The sequence below is a fragment of the Erinaceus europaeus genome, chromosome 17 (genome assembly GCF_950295315.1).
Source record: "Erinaceus europaeus chromosome 17, mEriEur2.1, whole genome shotgun sequence".
NCBI lineage: Eukaryota > Metazoa > Chordata > Mammalia > Eulipotyphla > Erinaceidae > Erinaceus > Erinaceus europaeus.
This window is the reverse complement of record NC_080178.1, coordinates 5,012,856-5,029,663: the sequence shown is the minus strand read 5'-3', so window position 1 is coordinate 5,029,663 and position 16,808 is coordinate 5,012,856. Positions and strand designations below refer to the sequence as shown.

The following is a 16,808-nucleotide window of genomic DNA, read 5'->3' as shown; positions in this document are numbered from 1 at the left end:
ACCCTGGCTCCCCACCTGCAGGGGAGTCGCTTCACAGGTGGTGAAGCAGGTCTGCAGGTGTCTGTCTTTCTCTCCTCCTCTCTGTCTTCCCCTCCTCTCTCCATTTCTCTCTGTCCTATCCAACAACAACAACAATAATAACTACAACAATAAAACAACAAGGGCAACAAAAGGGAATAAATATAAAAATAAATTAATTAATTAAATAAAATTAATAAAAAAAAAAACAGCTCCACAAACTGAAGCAGCGCTACAGGTCTTTCTCTTCCTCTCCCACTCTGTCTCCCTTTCCCTCTCAATTTCCGTCTCTCAAAAAAAAAATAAATAAGTAAACAGGGAGCCGCGTAGTAGCACACATACTGCGAAGCACAAGGACCAGTGTAAAGATTCGGTTTCAGCCCCTGGTTCCCCACCTGCAGGGGGGTCGCTTCATAAGTGGTGACAGATGTCTTTTTTCTTTTTATTTATTTATTTGTTTTTAACCAGAGCACTGTTCACCTCTGGCTTATGGTGGTTCGGGGGATTGAACCTGGGACTTTGGAGCCTCAGGCATGAGAGTCTGTTTGCATAACCATAATGCTATCTACCCTTGCCCTCTTTTTAATTATTTTAATTTTATTTATTAATTTCCCTTTATGTTGCCCTTGTTTTTTTTATTGTTGTTGTAGTTATTATTGTTGTTGTTACTGATGTCGTCATTGTTAGATAGGACAGAGAGAAATGGAGAGAGGAGGGGAAGATAGAGAGGGGGAGAGAAAGACAGACACCAGCAGACCTGCTTCACCACCTATGAAGCGACTCCCCTGCAGGTGGGGAGCCGGGATCTCGAACCGGGATCCTTAAGCTGGTCCTTGTGCTTTGCTCCACCTGGGCTTAACCCTCTGTGCTATGCCCGACTCCCTTTTTTCCCCTTTTGTTGCTCTTGTTGCCATAGCCTCGTTGTGGTCATTATTATTATTGTTGATGTCCTTCGTTGTTGGATAGGACAGAGACAAATGGAGAGAGGAGGGGAAGACAGAGAGGGGGAGAGAAAGACAGACACCTGCAGACCTGCTTCACCGCTTGTGAAGTGACTCCCCTGCAGGTGGGGAGCCGGGGCTCGAACCGGGATCCTTATGCCGGTCCTTGCACTTTGAGCCACCTGCGCTTAACCCGCTGCGCCACCGCCCAACCCCCCCAAAATACAAGTTCTGAGAGAGCAGTGCCTTTTCTGGTTGTCACTGTTGTTTTTTTTTTTTACCACCATGGACAGGTGCCTCTTTTGAGGTCCACCACTGAGCTGATAAGTTGATAAGAAAACCCGGCTTTCACTTGTTGCTGGGGATGGGCCCCAGGATCTCACACTTGCAGCCATGTGTTCAACTCCCATGCTCTCTTTTACACCAAATTCTAGGAATTTATAAATTAGGACTAGGTAGTCTATAACTTCCAGCAGACTGCTAATATTTCCATCTGGAACCCTGGAGCACAGCCTTAGAGAGCTTTTGGAAGGAGGGCTGTGGCTCCACAGCTAGGAGTTACAGGGTAGGCTGCGGTGTGGAGTGCACAGGGCACAAGGTCTCCAAGGTGGTTCTGATACCGGTCCTGTGTGGGGCCGCACTCTGGCCTGTTGAGGCAGGCTGGCCTGAACGCTGTCCTGGAGTTGCTTGGCAGTTGGTGCAGGGAACAGTGCTGGACGCTCTTTGTTGAAGTTCCAAGTTGGATAATGTGCATTGCACGTGCCAGTGTGATGCTCTGGTTCTCTCTCTCCTCTATCTTATTAAGAAATAAATGGGTGGTCCCAGAGGTGGCACAGTAGATAAAGCACTGGACTCTCAAGCAGGAGGTCCTGAGTTCGATCCCCAGAAGCACATGTACCAGAGTGATGTCCGGTTCTTTCTCTCTCTCTCTCTCTCTCTCTCTCTCTCTTTCTCTCTCTCTGTCTCTCTCCTGTCCTTCTCATTAATAAATAAAACGTTAAGTAAAAGAAAGAAAAAAGTAGGGGGGGGTTACTGCAGCGGATTAAGCACACATGGCTCATAGTTCAAGGACCGGTGGAAGGATCCCAGTTGGAGCCCCCGGCTCCCCACCTGCAGGGGGGTTTGTTTCACAAGCGGTGAAGCAGGTGCAGGTACAGGTGTCTGTCTGCAGGTGTCTGTCTTTCTCTCCCCCTCTCTGTCTTCACTTCCTCTCACAATTTCTCTCTGTCCTATCCAGCAATAACAACAACAACAACAATCATAACAAAAACAAGGGCAACAAAAATGGGAAAAAAATGACCTCCAGGAGCAGTGGATTCATAGTGCAGACACTGAGCCCCAGCAATAACCCTGGAGACAAAAAAAAAAAAAAAGAAAGAAAGAAAGAAAAGGAAGGAAGGAAGGAAGGTGGTAGTGGCGGCACACCCAGCTAAGCATCTATATCACCATTTGCCAGGACCAGGATTCAAGTCCTGGCTCCTCTCCAGCCGAGGGTACAGTTCAGAGGCGGTGAAGCAGGTCTGCAGGTGTCTATTTTTCTCTCTCCCTATCTTTTTACTCCTCTCAACTTCTCTGTACTGTCAAAAAGAGAGGGAGAGAGAGAGAGAGAAAGAAAGAAAGAAATAGGTTTGTGCGATCTGTAGAGAAACCAGAGTATAAGAAACAAATAAATAGGACTGGGGAGACAGCATAGGGGTTATACAAAAAGATTTTCGGGGTTGGGCGGTAGCGCAGTGGGTTAAGTGCACGTGGCGTGAAGCGTAATGACTGGCTTAAGGATCCTGGTTCGATTCTCCCGCTCCCCACCTGCAGAGGAGTCGCTTCACAGGCGGTGAAGCAGGTCTGCAGGTGTCTGTCTTTCTCTCTCCCTCTCTGTCTTCCCTTCCTCTCTCCATTTCTCTCTGTCTTACCCAACAATAATAACCACAACAATGACAAAACAACAAGGGCAACAAAAGGAAAAAAAAAAAGCCTCCAGAAGCAGTGGATTGGTGGTGCAGACACCGAGTCCCAGCAGTAACCTGAAGGCAAAAAAAAAAAAAAAAATTTTTTTCATGTCTGAGGCTCTAAGGTCCAAGATTCAATCCCCAGCACCGGCACAAGCCAGAGCTGAGCAGTGCTCTGTTCTCACTTGCTTTGTGTATTTTTCTCTCTGTATCTCATTACAATAAATAAAACAAATAATAATAATTATTTTTTTTTACTTTTTTTATTGGGGAAATAATGTTTTACATTCAACAGTAAGTACAATAGTTTGTACATGCATAACATTCCCCAGTTTCCCATATAACAATACAACCCCCACTAGGTCCTCTGAATCCTTCTTGGACCTGTATTCTCCCCACCCACCCACCCCACCCCAGAGTCTTTTACTTTGGTGCAATACGCCAATTCCAGTTCAGGTTCTACTTGTGTTTTCTTTTCTGATCTTGTTTTTCAACTACAATAAATAAAATAAATAATTTAAAAAAAAAATCAGAGCTGGGGATGGATGGGGGCGTACTTGATTGAGTGCACATGTTACCATGCATAAGGACCCAGGTTCAAGCCCGGCCTCCACCACATGCATGGGTGTAGTAGGGCAGTGTGACAAGTCTCTCTCTCCCTACTCTCACAATTTCTCTGTCCTGTCAAATAAACAAAATATAAAAAAATAAAAATAAACAAATAAAAGCTATGCGGGAAGCTCCGGATAGTTGCAGCAGCGCAGCATCCTTTTGTTACAGGCCTGTCTTCCCTCTAAACGCCAAGTGTCTGGCGGCTGTTTGTGGAGGATGAATACCTGACTGGTGAGCGGGATGGATAAATAACGGAACTCGGGGAGAAAAGGACTTTTCCCGAGTTCTCGATCTGGATGATGAGAGTGTGGCCGACGCTTCCCCAGAGCCCCACGGTGGAGGGTGGAGGGTGGAGGGTGGAGGGTGGAGGGTGGAGGGTGGAGGGTGGAGGGTGGAGGGTGGAGGGTGGAGGGTGGAGGGTGGAGGGTGGAGGGTGGAGGGTGGAGGGTGGAGGGTGGAGGGTGGAGGCGGCTGCCCCGCCGGCCACCTGCGGGACCACGCGCGGCTTCCCGCCCGTCACCATAGCGACAGCGCAGCCCCAGCGGCGGGGCGGGGCCGGTGACGTCATTCCCGGCGCGACGCGGAGCCGAGCCCCCCTCGGCCCGCCTCCCGGGCCGTCCACCTGCGCGCCCCCCCCCCGCGCGCCCCTCCGCGGGCTCTGCGCCGGCGCGGTGTCCACCGGGGCGCGAGGGGCAGCGGCCAGGCGCATGCGCGGTCCGGGGCCCGCCGTCGCTCTTCAGCCGCCGCCGCCGCCGCCGCCGCCGCCGCCGTTGCCGCCTCCTCCCTGCCGGCAAGTGCTTGAAAGAAGAGCTCCCGGGCCGCCGCCGCCGTTGCCGCCATGGGGGTGAGTGAGGCTTGGCGAGAAGTCCGGAGCGCCGGGGTGCCCCCCCCCGCCCCCTGCGCCCCGCGTACCCCCATTGTTCCCCGAGCCCCCTTCACGTGACCCCGACCCCCCTTACCAGCCTCACGTGACCCCCGGTCCCCCACATGACCCGAACACCCCCAGTATGAGGGGGTCCCCAGGCCGGGAGCCAGGGCAGCCCCGGGGAGCCCCTCTCTCGCGCCCAGCTCCTTGGGACCCCCCCACCCATCCTCGAGGTGCCCCCCAACCCGGCGCCCCGTTACCTGGCTGTCACCGGCTCCCTGCAGCCTGGCTCGGTGGGAGGGACCGAGGGCAGAGGTGGGTCTCCGGCAAGGTCACGGGCGGGGACCCTGCGGAGCCTGACCGCAAGCCCCCAGACCCCCGAAACCGCCGACACCCAGGGCCCCGAGCCTCCAGTTCCCCTGGACCCCCAAGTCCCCAGGACCCCCAAGTCCCCCGTTCCACCAGGACCCAGACCCCCGAGTCCCCGGACACCCAGGGCCCCAAGCCTCCATTTACCCAAGTCCCCAGATCCCCAGGACCCCCAAGTCCCCGGACCCCGAGTGCCCAGACACCCTAGAACCCCAAGTCCCCAGATCCCCCAGGACCCCACGACCTCAGACAGCCCAGAGCCCCAAGGCCCCAGAGCCCCCAGAGCCCCCAGATCCCCAGGACCCCCAAGTCCCCAGACCCCGAGTGCCCAGACACCCTAGAACCCCAAGTCCTCAGATCCCCCCTCGAGTCCCCGGAACCAAGTCCCCAGGACCCCCAAGTCCCCAGACCCCTCAGGACCCCCAAGTCCACAGACCCCTCAGGACCCTCAAGTCCCCAGACCCCTCAGGATCCCCAAGTCCCCAGATCCCCCAGGACCCCACGACCTCAGACAACCCAGAGCCCCAAGGCCCCAGATCCCCCCCCCCCCCGAGTCCCCGGACAGCAAGTCCCCAGGACCCCCAAGTCCCCAGACCCCTCAGGACCCCCAAGTCCCCAGACCCCTCAGGACCCTCAAGTCCCCAGACCCCTCAGGACCCCCAAGTCCCTAGACCCCCCAGGACCCCCAAGTCCCCAGACACCCCCAGGGTCCCCAAGTCCCCAGACCCCTCAGGATCCACAAATCCCCAGACCCCCCAGGACCCCCAAGTCCCCAGACCCCCCAGGACCCCCAAGTCCCCAGGGCCCTGGTTCTTGGTCGCTCCCCCCCCCCTTCCCCGTGGGATGTGGAGGGTCTCAGGGTCCTGGTCCACCGGAGGGTGTGGGGGGGTGGTTGGCGGAGGCTCCCCCTGTTTTGCGAGCCCACCTTCCCGGGCTGGGGTGGGATCTGTCCCCAGCATAACAGTCTTCAGCGAGGAGCAGTCTAGACACAGGCGATGGCGGCCGATACTGGTCAGCCGGGCACCTGAGCTACTTTCACCTTGTGGGGGGCGGGGGGCTGAACCTGGGACCTTGGAGCTTCACACTCGAGTCACTCTGCAGAGCCACTGTGCTATCTCCTCCACCCGCGGTTCTTTTTATTTTTTTACTTTAAACATTTCTTAATTCATTGGATACAGACAGAGAACTCAAGAAGGAAGAGGGAGACAGGGAGCAGCACCTGCAGCCCTGCTTCACAGCTTATGGACTCCCCCTCCCCCGCAGGTGGGGACTGGAGGCTTGAACCTGGGTCCTTGCCCTCTCAGCCAGGTGCGCCACCTGGGAACGAACCCTGGTCCTTGCATCTGTGCCATGCCAGCCCTGGCTGCCGCCTTGGACTGCCCCCGCCCACACTCCATTCTCTTATCTCAGCGAGAGAAGAGACCCCGCAGCACCCCTCCATCACCAGTGGAGGGGCCCCATCTGGTGCCGTCCATGCTGCCCCTGTGTGGCGTCTGGGCTTGAACCCAGGGCCTTGGATGTGGTGAGGTGTGCGCTCTCTGTGGCGAGCTACTTCAGGGCCCTGGGTCCCAGCCGCGCCTTCACCGGCCTCTCCGCACGCTGCCCCCTGGGGGTCTGAATAGCCCCCTCTGTGTAAGATGCGTGTGAGACCCCAAAGGTGGGAGACCTGCAGGGAGGTGGCCTCAGGGGCTGGGCCTGCACTGACCTGAAATAGACCTGGGCTATTTTCACTCCGTTGGGTTTGTCCCTGCTGTTGTTAACCTAGGTATTTCTCCTCTCACCCAAATAGCTATCGACTGAACAAATCAATTCTCTAGACAAAAATAGTCGTCTGCCCCCCCCCCCCCAAACACTCCAGTCCCTGCCGGAATATGTTTTTGTGAACGAGGGAGGCAGCATCATGGTTATGCAAACAACTCTCCTGCCTGAGGGGCTCCGGTCCCAGGTTCAATCCCTGGCAGCGCCAGGAGTCCGAGCTGGGCGGGGCTGGGGAGGAACAGCAGGGGGCACCTGGTGCCCCCGTGCCCTCCACCCGCCGGGAGGCAGCTCGTGCCCTCGGGTGTACCTGCCTGGCCGCGGAGGAGAAGCCCCAGGCCCTCGCTCCTGTCCAGACCAAGAAAGCCTCTGGTCCGGGGCGGCGTGCGGAGGGCGGGAGGCCTTGAGCTGCTCGGGGCCGGCTTCCCCCCGGGCAGGAGAGGCTGCCCTGTCTGCCCCAGACGGCTGGCTCTCCCGCCTCGGCGCCGGCAGGGCCGTGGCGCTGCCCAGGTCACTCCGGGCCTTGGCCTGCGAGCCAGGGAGCCCCGTTCCCTTCCGAGCTCTTCTGGCCTTGTCGCCACGGGGTTTGCCTCTCAGGACTTGGAATTTGTTTACTTGCCACCTCCCGACCACAAAGATAGGCCTGCTTCACCACTTGTGAAGTGACCCCCTGCAGGTGGAGAGACGGGGGCTCGAACCAGGAGCCTTGCACATTGTACTGTGCACGCTTAACCCGGTGTGGCACTGCCCGACCCCGAGGACTTGGAATCTAGAGCTCCACTTCCCTCCATCCCAAGCAGTGTCTTCTCGCCCTGGTCCTCTATGTGGCAGAGAGGCGGGCGCTGGCCAGCGAGAGATGCCGGGTCCCCATCCGGGAGGCACCCCCGTGTCCACCTGCCAGGGCGGGGTGTCAGCTGTGCTCACGTCCACTTCCTGGCGGGGACTGAGGCAAAGGGAGCCCGGCTGGGTGAGCTGGGCACGAATGGCTGATGCGGCCTCTGCCTTGGGCTGGAGGGTGTGGGGGGGCAAGTCAGGAGGACTCGTTTCTGAGTTCCGTCCACTGGCCCCGAGATCCTGCGTGCTGCGTAATCTCTGCCTCAGTCGTTGGGGGTTGTTGTCACACCAGGGCCTGGGTTCAAGCCTCCGGTCAGTCACCACCTGCAGGGGAAACCAGATGATCAGTAGAGCCGTGCCGCAGGTGTCTCTCCTGTCAAAAACAATTCAGGGGGCCGGTGGTGGCAGCGCCCCTAATGGGGCGCACGTGCTACAATGCACAAGGACCCAGGTTCAAGCCCCCGGCCCCTACCTGCAGGGGGAAAGCTTCACGAGTAGTGAAGCAGGGTTGCAGGTGTCCCTCTCTCTCTCTCCCTATCTCCCCTTTCCTCTCTTTCTGGCTGTCTCTATCCAATAAGTAAATAAAGATAATAAAGTAAATAAACAAGTATTCAAAGAAATAGGAATTTAAGAAAATCGCTGCTGGGAGTAGTGGAATTGCGCATTCGCCAAGCCCCTGGTGGAAACAGAAGGGGGTCACCACCTTGCTGGGTTCTCGCGGCACAGAGGGGTAGGGCGCAGGACTTGTGTGCGTGAGCCCCCGGGTGTGGGCCCCGACACTGCATACGATGCAGCTGGGCTCAGGTCTCGTTCATAGAAACTTCTGTGCTGTCATTGCTGGCATCCGGTGCGTTCCCAGTGTTCCAGAAACAGGGAAGGGGGGCCCTGCAGCACCACCCCCCACTCCTGAAGCTTCCCCCTGCAGGTGTGCGACTTATTTACGGATGTGTGTGTGTCTGTGTGTGTCTGTGTGTCTGTGTGTGTGTGTGTGTGTGTGTGTGTGTGTGTGTGCGCGCGCGCGCGCGTGCGCGCACGCGCAGGGTGAGGGGAGAGGACCAGAGCATCACTCTGGCACATTCGGCCTTGGGGATTGAACTTGGGGCCTCATGCAAGCCCTGTGCCCTCCCACTTCCCCACCTCCTGCTACTCGCGTGGCATTGTCCTCACCAAGGCCCTGTGGTGAGGAAATGGGGTGCAGAGAAAGGCGGCACTTGTGGGAAAGAGATGAGTAACTCACCCAAAGTCAGACCGTTATTAGGTGACAGCTTGGAATCGGGTGTGGGTCCCACACTCCTCTAGGAAGTTCCCGGGGCTGGGTGGTGGCACACCTGGTTGAGCGCACATGTTGCAGTGTGCAAAGACCCAGGTTCGAGACCCAGCCCCCATCTGCAGGGGGAAGCTTCACGAGTGGTGAAGCAGTGCTGCAGGTGTCTCTCTGTCTCTCTCTATCACCCCTTCCCCTCTCGATTTCTGGCTGTGTCTATCAAATAAAGATTTTAAAATTTGTAAAAAAAAAAAAAAAAAAAAAAACCGTGCAAGGACTCGGGTGCGAGGCCTCAGTCCCCACCTGCATGGGGAAGGCTTTGCAAGTGGTGAAGCTGGGCTGCAGGTGTCTCTCTGTCTCTCTCCCTTTCTCTAGCACCCTCTTGATTTTTGGCTGTCTCTGTCCAATAAATAGAAATAGCGAGAAATTTTTAAAAAGAACAAAGTTCCCTTGAGGGCCGTGAAACAGCTCACCTGTATAGGGCACTGCCTTGCCCTGTGTAGGACCCAGGCCCGAGCCCAGCCTCCACCACAGTGATGGTGGCAGTGTTGTGGCCCCATCTCTCTCTGCTTCTTTTTCTATCTGAAAAGTCAGCCCAGAGCAGCAAAGCCCTGGAGATGACCAGAGAACACAGACAGACAGAGCTCTCTTGGGAAGGACACTTGGTCACAGTGAGCCCCGCTGCTCACTGCTCAGTTCCCATTTTGATTAGGAGACTGGTCCCTGCAGGCGGGTGGGCCAGAGCCACCTCGGAGGGGGCCCCTCCTAGCCTGTGGGGGGCGAGGGGCCCCTGCCTGCTGCCAGCCTGCCTGCCGCAGCCCCACACCGGGCACGGCCGTGGTCAGCAGCCTCTGCTGGGCTGCGATGCCAGAGCCCCTGCCCTGCCTCTGATCTTGCGGCCCCGGGCAGCGTCCAGAGGGGCCGGTTGGCTCTGTGCTGCCCAGTCACATCAGTCCCCCAGGCCGGGCGGGGGCTTGGCTTAGCTGGACACGGCAAGGTCTGGGACGGGACGGGACCGGTGGACCCTCTGGGCGCCTCCTGGTGAATCGAGATGAACCAGGGGGCCTGTGGACAGGTGGCTTGGTGGAGAGCGCAGGACCCGCACCCCAGCACCGCAGCACCGCAGCACCGCATAGACGCAGGCCCAGGAGGGCTTCTCGGGCTGTGGGGGCGGGGGGCTCTCAGGGCCTGGTGTGAAGGAGGTCAGTGCCCCCACGTGAGGACAGTGTTCTCCCAGTGGAAGGGGGCCTCTCTAGGACCAGGGCGCTCGCGCTCCCTCCCTCTCTCTCTCTCTCTCTCTCTCTCAACCCGCCTCTGAAGTAAATGGGGGCTGGGGGCAGCTCGACCGGCAGAGAGTTGGACTTTGATGTCGCAGGCCCCTGGTTGGGTCCTTGGCTGCCGCTCTGTCTCATATAAATGTTTGATATGTAATAAATTTTTAAAAAGGTTAAGAGGGGGCGGCAGAATAGCTCACCTGCAGAGCGCACACTTGTCAGCGCCAGACCCCCGCCGCCCCGTGTGTCCCCCTCGTGCGCCGGCCAGAAACGGCCTCCCTCGCCGCAGCGTTGCCTTCTCGTGTTGCAGAGGAAGTCGAGCAAAGCCAAGGAGAAGAAGCAGAAGCGGCTGGAGGAGCGAGCGGCCATGGACGCCGTCTGTGCCAAAGTGGAAGCGGCCAACAGGGTGACTGTCCCCCCTCCTCCCTGGGGGCGCCAGACTGGCTTTCCAGGCGCCGCCCTGTGGCGGGACTGCAGCACTGCCACGCTCCGCCGGGGAGGGCGGGAGGGCAGGGGCCAGCCCTGGGGGCCCTTCCCACCGGCGTCTCCCCCCAGCTTTGGCCCCACACCGCAGACAGTCCCCGCGAGTGAGGCGGTGGTGGCGACTCGGATACCAAGGGGTCGGGTGGGGGCTGGTGCCGCTGCAGCGGGTTAAGCGCGCACGGCGCGGAGCCCGAGGACCTGCGCGAAGATCCCGGTTTGAGCCCCCGGGTGCAGGGGAGTCTCTACACGAGCGGTGAAGCAGGTCTGCGGGTGTCTTTCTCTCTCTTCCCCTCCCCCTCTCAGTCCTGTTGAATAAATGGCCACAGGAGCAGTGGAGGTAGTGCAGGCACAGCCCCAGGAAAAAAAGCCTAGAGGCAAAAAAAAAAAAAAAAGGTCAGGTGGTGGGTGGGAGAGAGAGCATGATGGCTGTGCAACCAGACTCACGTCTAAGACTCCAGGGGCCTAGGTTCAATCCCCCACTCCACCATAAGCCAGAGCTGAGCAGTGCTCTGAGAAAAAAAAAAAAGGTTGCATGGCCGGGAAGTCTCTCTTGATCCTGTCAGAGGGCTCTCATTGGAGCCTCCATCCTCCCTGGAGTCTCACAGTATCGTGGCAGGGTGTGTGTGTGTGTGTGTGTGTGTGTGTGTGTAGGCGTGGGAGCCTGCAGGACAGCACCCCTCGTGTGTTTTTCTTGTAAGACTTATCAGAGAGATTTATATGGAGAGGGAGGCGACCGGGGCATCTCTGGCACGGGCCATGCTGTGGATTGAAGTCAGGCTTTCGGTGCTCCATTCTGCCATCTTCTTGCTCACAGCTCTGCTTGTGGTGCTGGGGGTGGAGCCTGGGACCTCAGCCTCAGGAAGGAAAGTTGTTTTTGTCTCCCCACCAGAGTTGTCGCCGGGGCTCCATGCCTGTACTACAGATCCACTCCTGCTGGATTTTTTTCTTTCTTTCTATTTTTATTTGACAGGACAGAGGAATTGAAGAAATTGAGAAGGGAGGGGAGCTAGAAGGGAGAGAAAGACACCTGCAGACCTGCTGCTCTGCACATGAAGCTTCCCCCTGCAGGTGGGGAGCGGGGCTCGAGGCCTGGCCCTTCCTTGTGCATGATGCCACGTGCACTTAACCAAGTGCGCCACCACCTGGCCCCCCGGACTTTTTTTTTAATAAAAGTTGAGAGAAAGAGTGCTCTTGAAGCCCCCCCTCCCACCCCCAACCCCCCAGCAGGTGGAGATGGGGCTCGACCTTGGGTCCTTTTGCATGGGAGTGTGCGTTCCACCAGCTGAGGTGCCGTTCCAACCCCCTTCTGACTGTGTTTTTCCCACTCTTGTCTTTCCCTCGAAGCTCGAAGACCCCTTAGAGGCTTTCCCCGTGTTCAAGAAGTATGATCGAAACGGGTGAGTATGGGTGTCTTCAGCAGCCCTTAACAGGCTGTCCCCCGGGCTGGTGATGCAAAAGCAGGAGGACTGGTGTGTCCTGTGTGTCCCTGCCGACAGAGAGACAGACAGACAGACAGACAGAGACTCTCGAGGGTGGCAGGGGGCAGCACAGACCGCGTGGCCTCTGGCTGCATCTCCAGGATGACTTACAGAGCTAAACCAGCACCCTCCCGGTGTTCAGGGGAAACAGGCCCAGGTGGGTGGAGTGAAACTTCTGAGTTTATGGAGTTTCTCCCCAGCAGCTGAGGGGGCTCTTAATTGATCAGCTAATTTAGTAAAGCCAGGCGTTGGGCCCAGGGCTTCACGGTTGAGAGCCCAGCATCTTCCCCACTAGATCAGCCCTCGGGCCACAGTGAGTAAGTGGACATCACAGGAGGGCAGCAGAGACTTGAGGGCCGGGCAGGGCCCGCTTCCCGCCTGAGACCGAGCTCAGGCCTGTGCTATCCGCGCCTCCCCCCCCCCCCCCCCCCGTCTCTGTCTGTTATGAAAAAAATCAACCCGGAGCAGTGAAGCCGTACAGACACCCTCCTCCAGTAAACAGGTCAGCAAACAAAGCAGAGGCTGAGCAGGCGGCAGTCACCTCACCTCTCTTTCTTTATTATTGAGTAGAGACAGAGGAATTGAGAAGGGAGAGGGAGATAGAGAGGGAAAGAGACAGACAGACACCTGCAGACCTGCTTCACCTGTTTTCCCTTGCAGGAGAGGACTGGGGGCTTGAACCTGGGTCCTTGTGCACTGTAACGTGTGCTCAAACAGGTGTGCCCCCGCCTGGCCCCCCAGTACTCCACCTCGCCTTTCACAGCTCCACCCGAGAGCCTCACGCCACAGTCTCTGTCCTGTGGTCACGGGCAGCACAGGCCTCCGTGGCCTTGTCGCTCTTCTCCTGGCTGGTCCTGTGACCCCTCACTCTGATGACACTTGTCCCCAGCAGCACTGAGGAGGATGTGGCCAGGCCACTCTGGGCTCTTTTGGTGCCAGGAGTGCGTTTGGGGCTGTTTTGTTTGCCTCCAGGGTTATCGCTTGGGCTCACTGCTAATCCACTCCTCCTGGAGGCCATCTTTTCCCCACTGTTGTTGGATAGGACAGAGAAATGGAGAGGGGAGGGGAAGACAGAGCGTGAGAGACACACCTGCAGACCTGCTTCACAGCTTGTAAAGCGACCTCCTGCAGGTGGGGAGCCGGGGCCCAAAACTGGGATCCTTATGCCCGTCCTTGCACTTCACACTATGTGCACATAACCCAGTATGCCACTGCCCAGCCCCTGAGTGTGTGTTTTTTATTATTTTGTTTTATTATTATTATTATTTGTTTATTATTATTATTATTTTATTATTATTTGTTGCCCTTGTTGCTTGATTGTTATAGTTATTCTTGTTTTCGTCGTTGTTGGAGAGTGTGTGGTTTTTCTGTGAGAGAGAGAGATCCAGCAACACCCTGCTCAGCTCATGCTTACAGTGGTGCTGGGGATTGAACTCAGGCAGTGCTGGGAGTTTTGTGATCTCGGTGGCTGTGACCCTGCTGTCCAGAATTCGCAGAAGCTGATCAGTGGAGAATTTATCCCCAGTGACTGGCCATTGACGAGTCACGCTGCCAGACGCGGTGCTGAGCCCGGTGCCTGCGGACACCGGACTGTGGACTGAGCTGCCGGGTGCCTGCCCCAGGGGCACGGCAGAGGCCACTTCCACACACAGCTGTGGGCATGTTCCCTCCCTCCCTCCCTCCCCTATTAAAAATTTTTTTAAAGAAAACCTTTATTTATGTATTGGATAGAGACAGCCAGAAATCAAGAAGGAAGGGGGAGATAGAGAGAGGGGGAGGGACAGAGAGACACCTGCAGCCCTGCTTCACTCGCAAAGCTTTCCCCCTGCAGGTGGGGACCGGGGACTCGCATTGTAACGTGCGCTCAAGCAGGTGCGCCACCACCCGCCCCGCCCCCCCCATTTAAATTTTTAAATTATCTTTTTACTTATTTATTAGGTAGGCATAGCCAGAAATTGAGAAGAAGGGGGAGGGAGAGAGAGAGACAAGAGAAACCTGCAGGCGCGCTTCACCACTTGCGACTCTCCCAAGGGATCGAACTCCGGTCCTTGCACACTGTAATGCCTGGTCAGCCAGGTGTGCCACCGTCACACCCTCTCTCCCCTCTCCCGTTAGCATAGGGGCTCACTGCTCTGGGGTGACTTTGTAATATGTTTTGTTTTTAGAGAGAAACTAGCTCGAAGGGTAGATAGGGAGACTGGAAGCGAGAGGTGGCAGCCCTGCGGGGGACAGACCCCAGCACCCAGGCTTCCTCCAGCGCACTGGCTCCCCCGGGCTTGACACGCTCCCTCTGCAGACGCCTGGGAGGTGGGAAGGAAGGGGCCCTGGGAGCCGGTCCCAGGCTCCTCCGTGTCCCTGGCTTGGGGGGTGGTGAGGGATGGCAGGTGTGGGGGGCTGAGCCTGAGAAAGGCTCCCTGGAGGCAGGAAATGGGGTTGGCGGCCTGGGTGGGGGCAGTCAGGTCCCAGATGTCTGCGTCTCCTCAGGCTGAACGTCTCCATCGAGTGCAAGCGCGTGTCAGGGCTGGAGCCGGCCGCCTTGGACTGGGCCTTCGACCTGACCAAGACCAACATGCGGTCCATGTAAGCGACCGGCGGGAGGGCGGCCTGGCCGGACCCCCACGGCCCCAGGGCCCCCTGACCGCACCCCACTTGCCAGGTATGAGCAGAGCGAGTGGGGCTGGAAGGACCGTGAGAAGCGGGAGGAGATGACGGACGACCGGGCCTGGTACCTCATCGCCTGGGAGGACGGCTCTGTCCCCGTCGCCTTCTCTCACTTCCGCTTCGACGTGGAGTGCGGGGACGAAGTCCTGTACTGGTAGGAGCCGGGCTAGCAGCGGGGGCCCGGGAGCCCTCCCGGGGCGGCCTCAGCCTCACGCCCGCATCCTGCCCGCGTCCTCCCGCAGCTACGAGGTGCAGCTGGAGAGCAGGGTGCGGCGGAAAGGCCTGGGCAAGTTCCTCATCCAGATCCTGCAGCTCGTGGCCAACAGGTAAGGCCGCAGGGGCCGAGGGCTCCCCGGGCAGGTGCTGGGGGTAGGGGGCAGCCTGTCCCTGCCACCTCCCGCCCCGCCCCGCCCCGCCCCTCAGGGCCGCCCGCTTCTCCCCAGCACACAGATGAAGAAAGTGATGCTGACGGTGTTTAAGCATAACCAGGGGGCCTACCAGTTCTTCAGAGAAGCGCTTCAGTAAGGAGCTGGGTCCGGCCGACCCTGGGCGGGGGCGGGGGTGGGGGCCAGCCCCCATGCATCCTGCTGGGAGCTCAGGGGGGTGGAGGGGTGGGCAGCACCCCGGCAGAGACCCCGGTTCCCAGCGGCTCCTGAGAGACCCCTCCCTGCAGGTTTGAGGTGGACGACTCTTCCCCCAGCATGTCGGGCTGCTGCGGCGAGGAGTGTTCCTACGAGATCCTGAGCCGGAGGACCAAGTTTGGGGACAGCCAGCACTCCCACTCGGGCGGCCACTGTGGCAGCTGCTGCCACTGAGCTCCGGCCGCGGCCCTGCCTGAAAGCCTGCCCTTTGCCCCTCCCCCAGAGCCACGGCCTCCGAAGCCCCCCACGGGCACAGCGCCGCAGAGCGTGTCTCTGTCCCTGCAGCTCACAGCCCCCCCGCACCTGGACAGACAGATGCCATCTTTCAGAAAGCCCAGGTGTCCCAGGGCAGGGCTCCAGGGTACCGGCCACGGGGACCTCAGAGGCACAGAGACAGGCTGCCGAGAGGCCGCGGGGAGCGAGTAGGGTGCTCTGCAGGCACAGACTGCACCCCCAGACTAGCTAGCGCCGCCCCCCCCCCGGGGCCTCTGGACTTGGCTGCTTCTGAGCTGCGTCGATGCTCAGCCTCTTGCTCTCATGACAGTGACTGAGTTTTTATTCCTAGAAAAGAAGCCACTGGCCACTTCATCCCTGCCTCCGACACCTACCCAGATACCTCTGCTCACTCGGGGGACAACGTCAGGGAGCCCCGCGCCTGGCACACTCGATGCCGTCTTGGTGCTGACCCCTCCCTGCCTGTCCGACCACCTTCCCAGGCCTCTCGCCCTGGAGAGTCAGTCCTGGCTGGAGCTGGGCCTCGAGGTGGCCCCCCCCCGGGCAGTGGGGGGGGGGGTCTTCCTCTTCCTCAAAAGGACAGAAGGGTTGCCAGGTCACTGCAGACCCCTGACCAACTGCTAGGCCTTGTTCCCCCACAGGGAAGAAAACGACCAAATCCTTACACAGGAGGGTGCCCCCCCTCCCTTGGGGCCTGCGAGGGCCTCGCCTTTGTGAAGTTGTTCAGAGGGTGACCCCAAGCCTTCCAACTGCTCACACCATCCTCTGTGCTGACCCAGGTGGGGCGGGAAGGTCGTGCCCAGGGGGCACACTGCCCACTCAGCCGAGGTCCTGCCTTGCTACTGACCTCCTCGAGAGGGGGACCCCTCAGTGCCCCCTCCTGTAAGTTGCCAGTAGCCCCACCTAGAACCTTAGGGCAGCAGGACGCCCCGTCGATGGATGCAGGACAGTCTGTCAGTGCCGTCACCTTAAATCATGAATTCTGATACCTCCCTCCCCCAGGACTGAGAGGAGCCCCCAGTGTGAGTCTCGGGTGCAGGGACCCTAGTTCATGTCTCTCTGGTCAGGGCAAGCCTGGCACCAGCCCACTGGGGGTCAGGGGGCTGCTGAGTGATCCTGCCTAGGCCCCAGCTCCTGGCTGTCCACTCTGCACCCCCAGACCTTGGGTGTTGACGGCTTCAATTCCCTGGGCTCTCCTGTGTTGGTTTTATTTAGTTGTATCCTCCCATTTCAGGTTACTTTTGTTAAGCAGACCTGTATATGACTTGTATATGATTCTTTTTAGCCTTTTCTGTTTTTTTTTTTTTTAAAGAGGAGACTGAAAATAAACTTCATGATATATTTTTTCTTTAGCAACTTGTTTTCACTGGAATCAAAGGGGAAAGTGATTTTGGGTTGTATTTGTATGTCACAAATAAAGATAATTTTGTTCA

General features: G+C 58.1%; 1 protein-coding gene across 2 annotated transcripts; it reads left to right on the top strand.

Moving 5' to 3' along the window:
* Positions 1-4,121: 4,121 nt before the first annotated feature.
* Positions 4,122-16,808, top strand: NAA40 (N-alpha-acetyltransferase 40, NatD catalytic subunit). Of its 2 annotated transcripts, XM_060176188.1 has the most exons (9): positions 4,122-4,361; positions 5,930-6,014; positions 10,189-10,284; positions 11,706-11,758; positions 14,324-14,419; positions 14,496-14,654; positions 14,743-14,826; positions 14,944-15,021; positions 15,174-16,808. In XM_060176188.1, the coding sequence occupies exons 1-9, from the start codon at positions 4,225-4,227 to the stop codon at positions 15,313-15,315; spliced, it is 930 nt and encodes a 309-aa protein (XP_060032171.1). In that variant the 5' UTR covers positions 4,122-4,224; the 3' UTR covers positions 15,316-16,808. The 2 variants fall into 2 exon arrangements, with proteins under 2 accessions (XP_060032171.1, XP_007518605.2); XM_007518543.3 differs by lacking the exon at positions 5,930-6,014 and having other exon boundaries at positions 4,212-4,361.

Bases quoted from the DNA above. Each gene is read 5' to 3' on its own strand.
- NAA40 (XM_060176188.1), top strand. From the start codon at position 4,225: ATGCGCGGTCCGGGGCCCGCCGTCGCTCTTCAGCCGCCGCCGCCGCCG. The intron at 4,362-5,929 runs GTGAGTGAGGCT...CATTGGATACAG, and splicing joins CCGCCGTTGCCGCCATGGGG to ACAGAGAACTCAAGAAGGAA. The intron at 14,655-14,742 runs GTAGGAGCCGGG...GTCCTCCCGCAG, and splicing joins GGGGACGAAGTCCTGTACTG to CTACGAGGTGCAGCTGGAGA.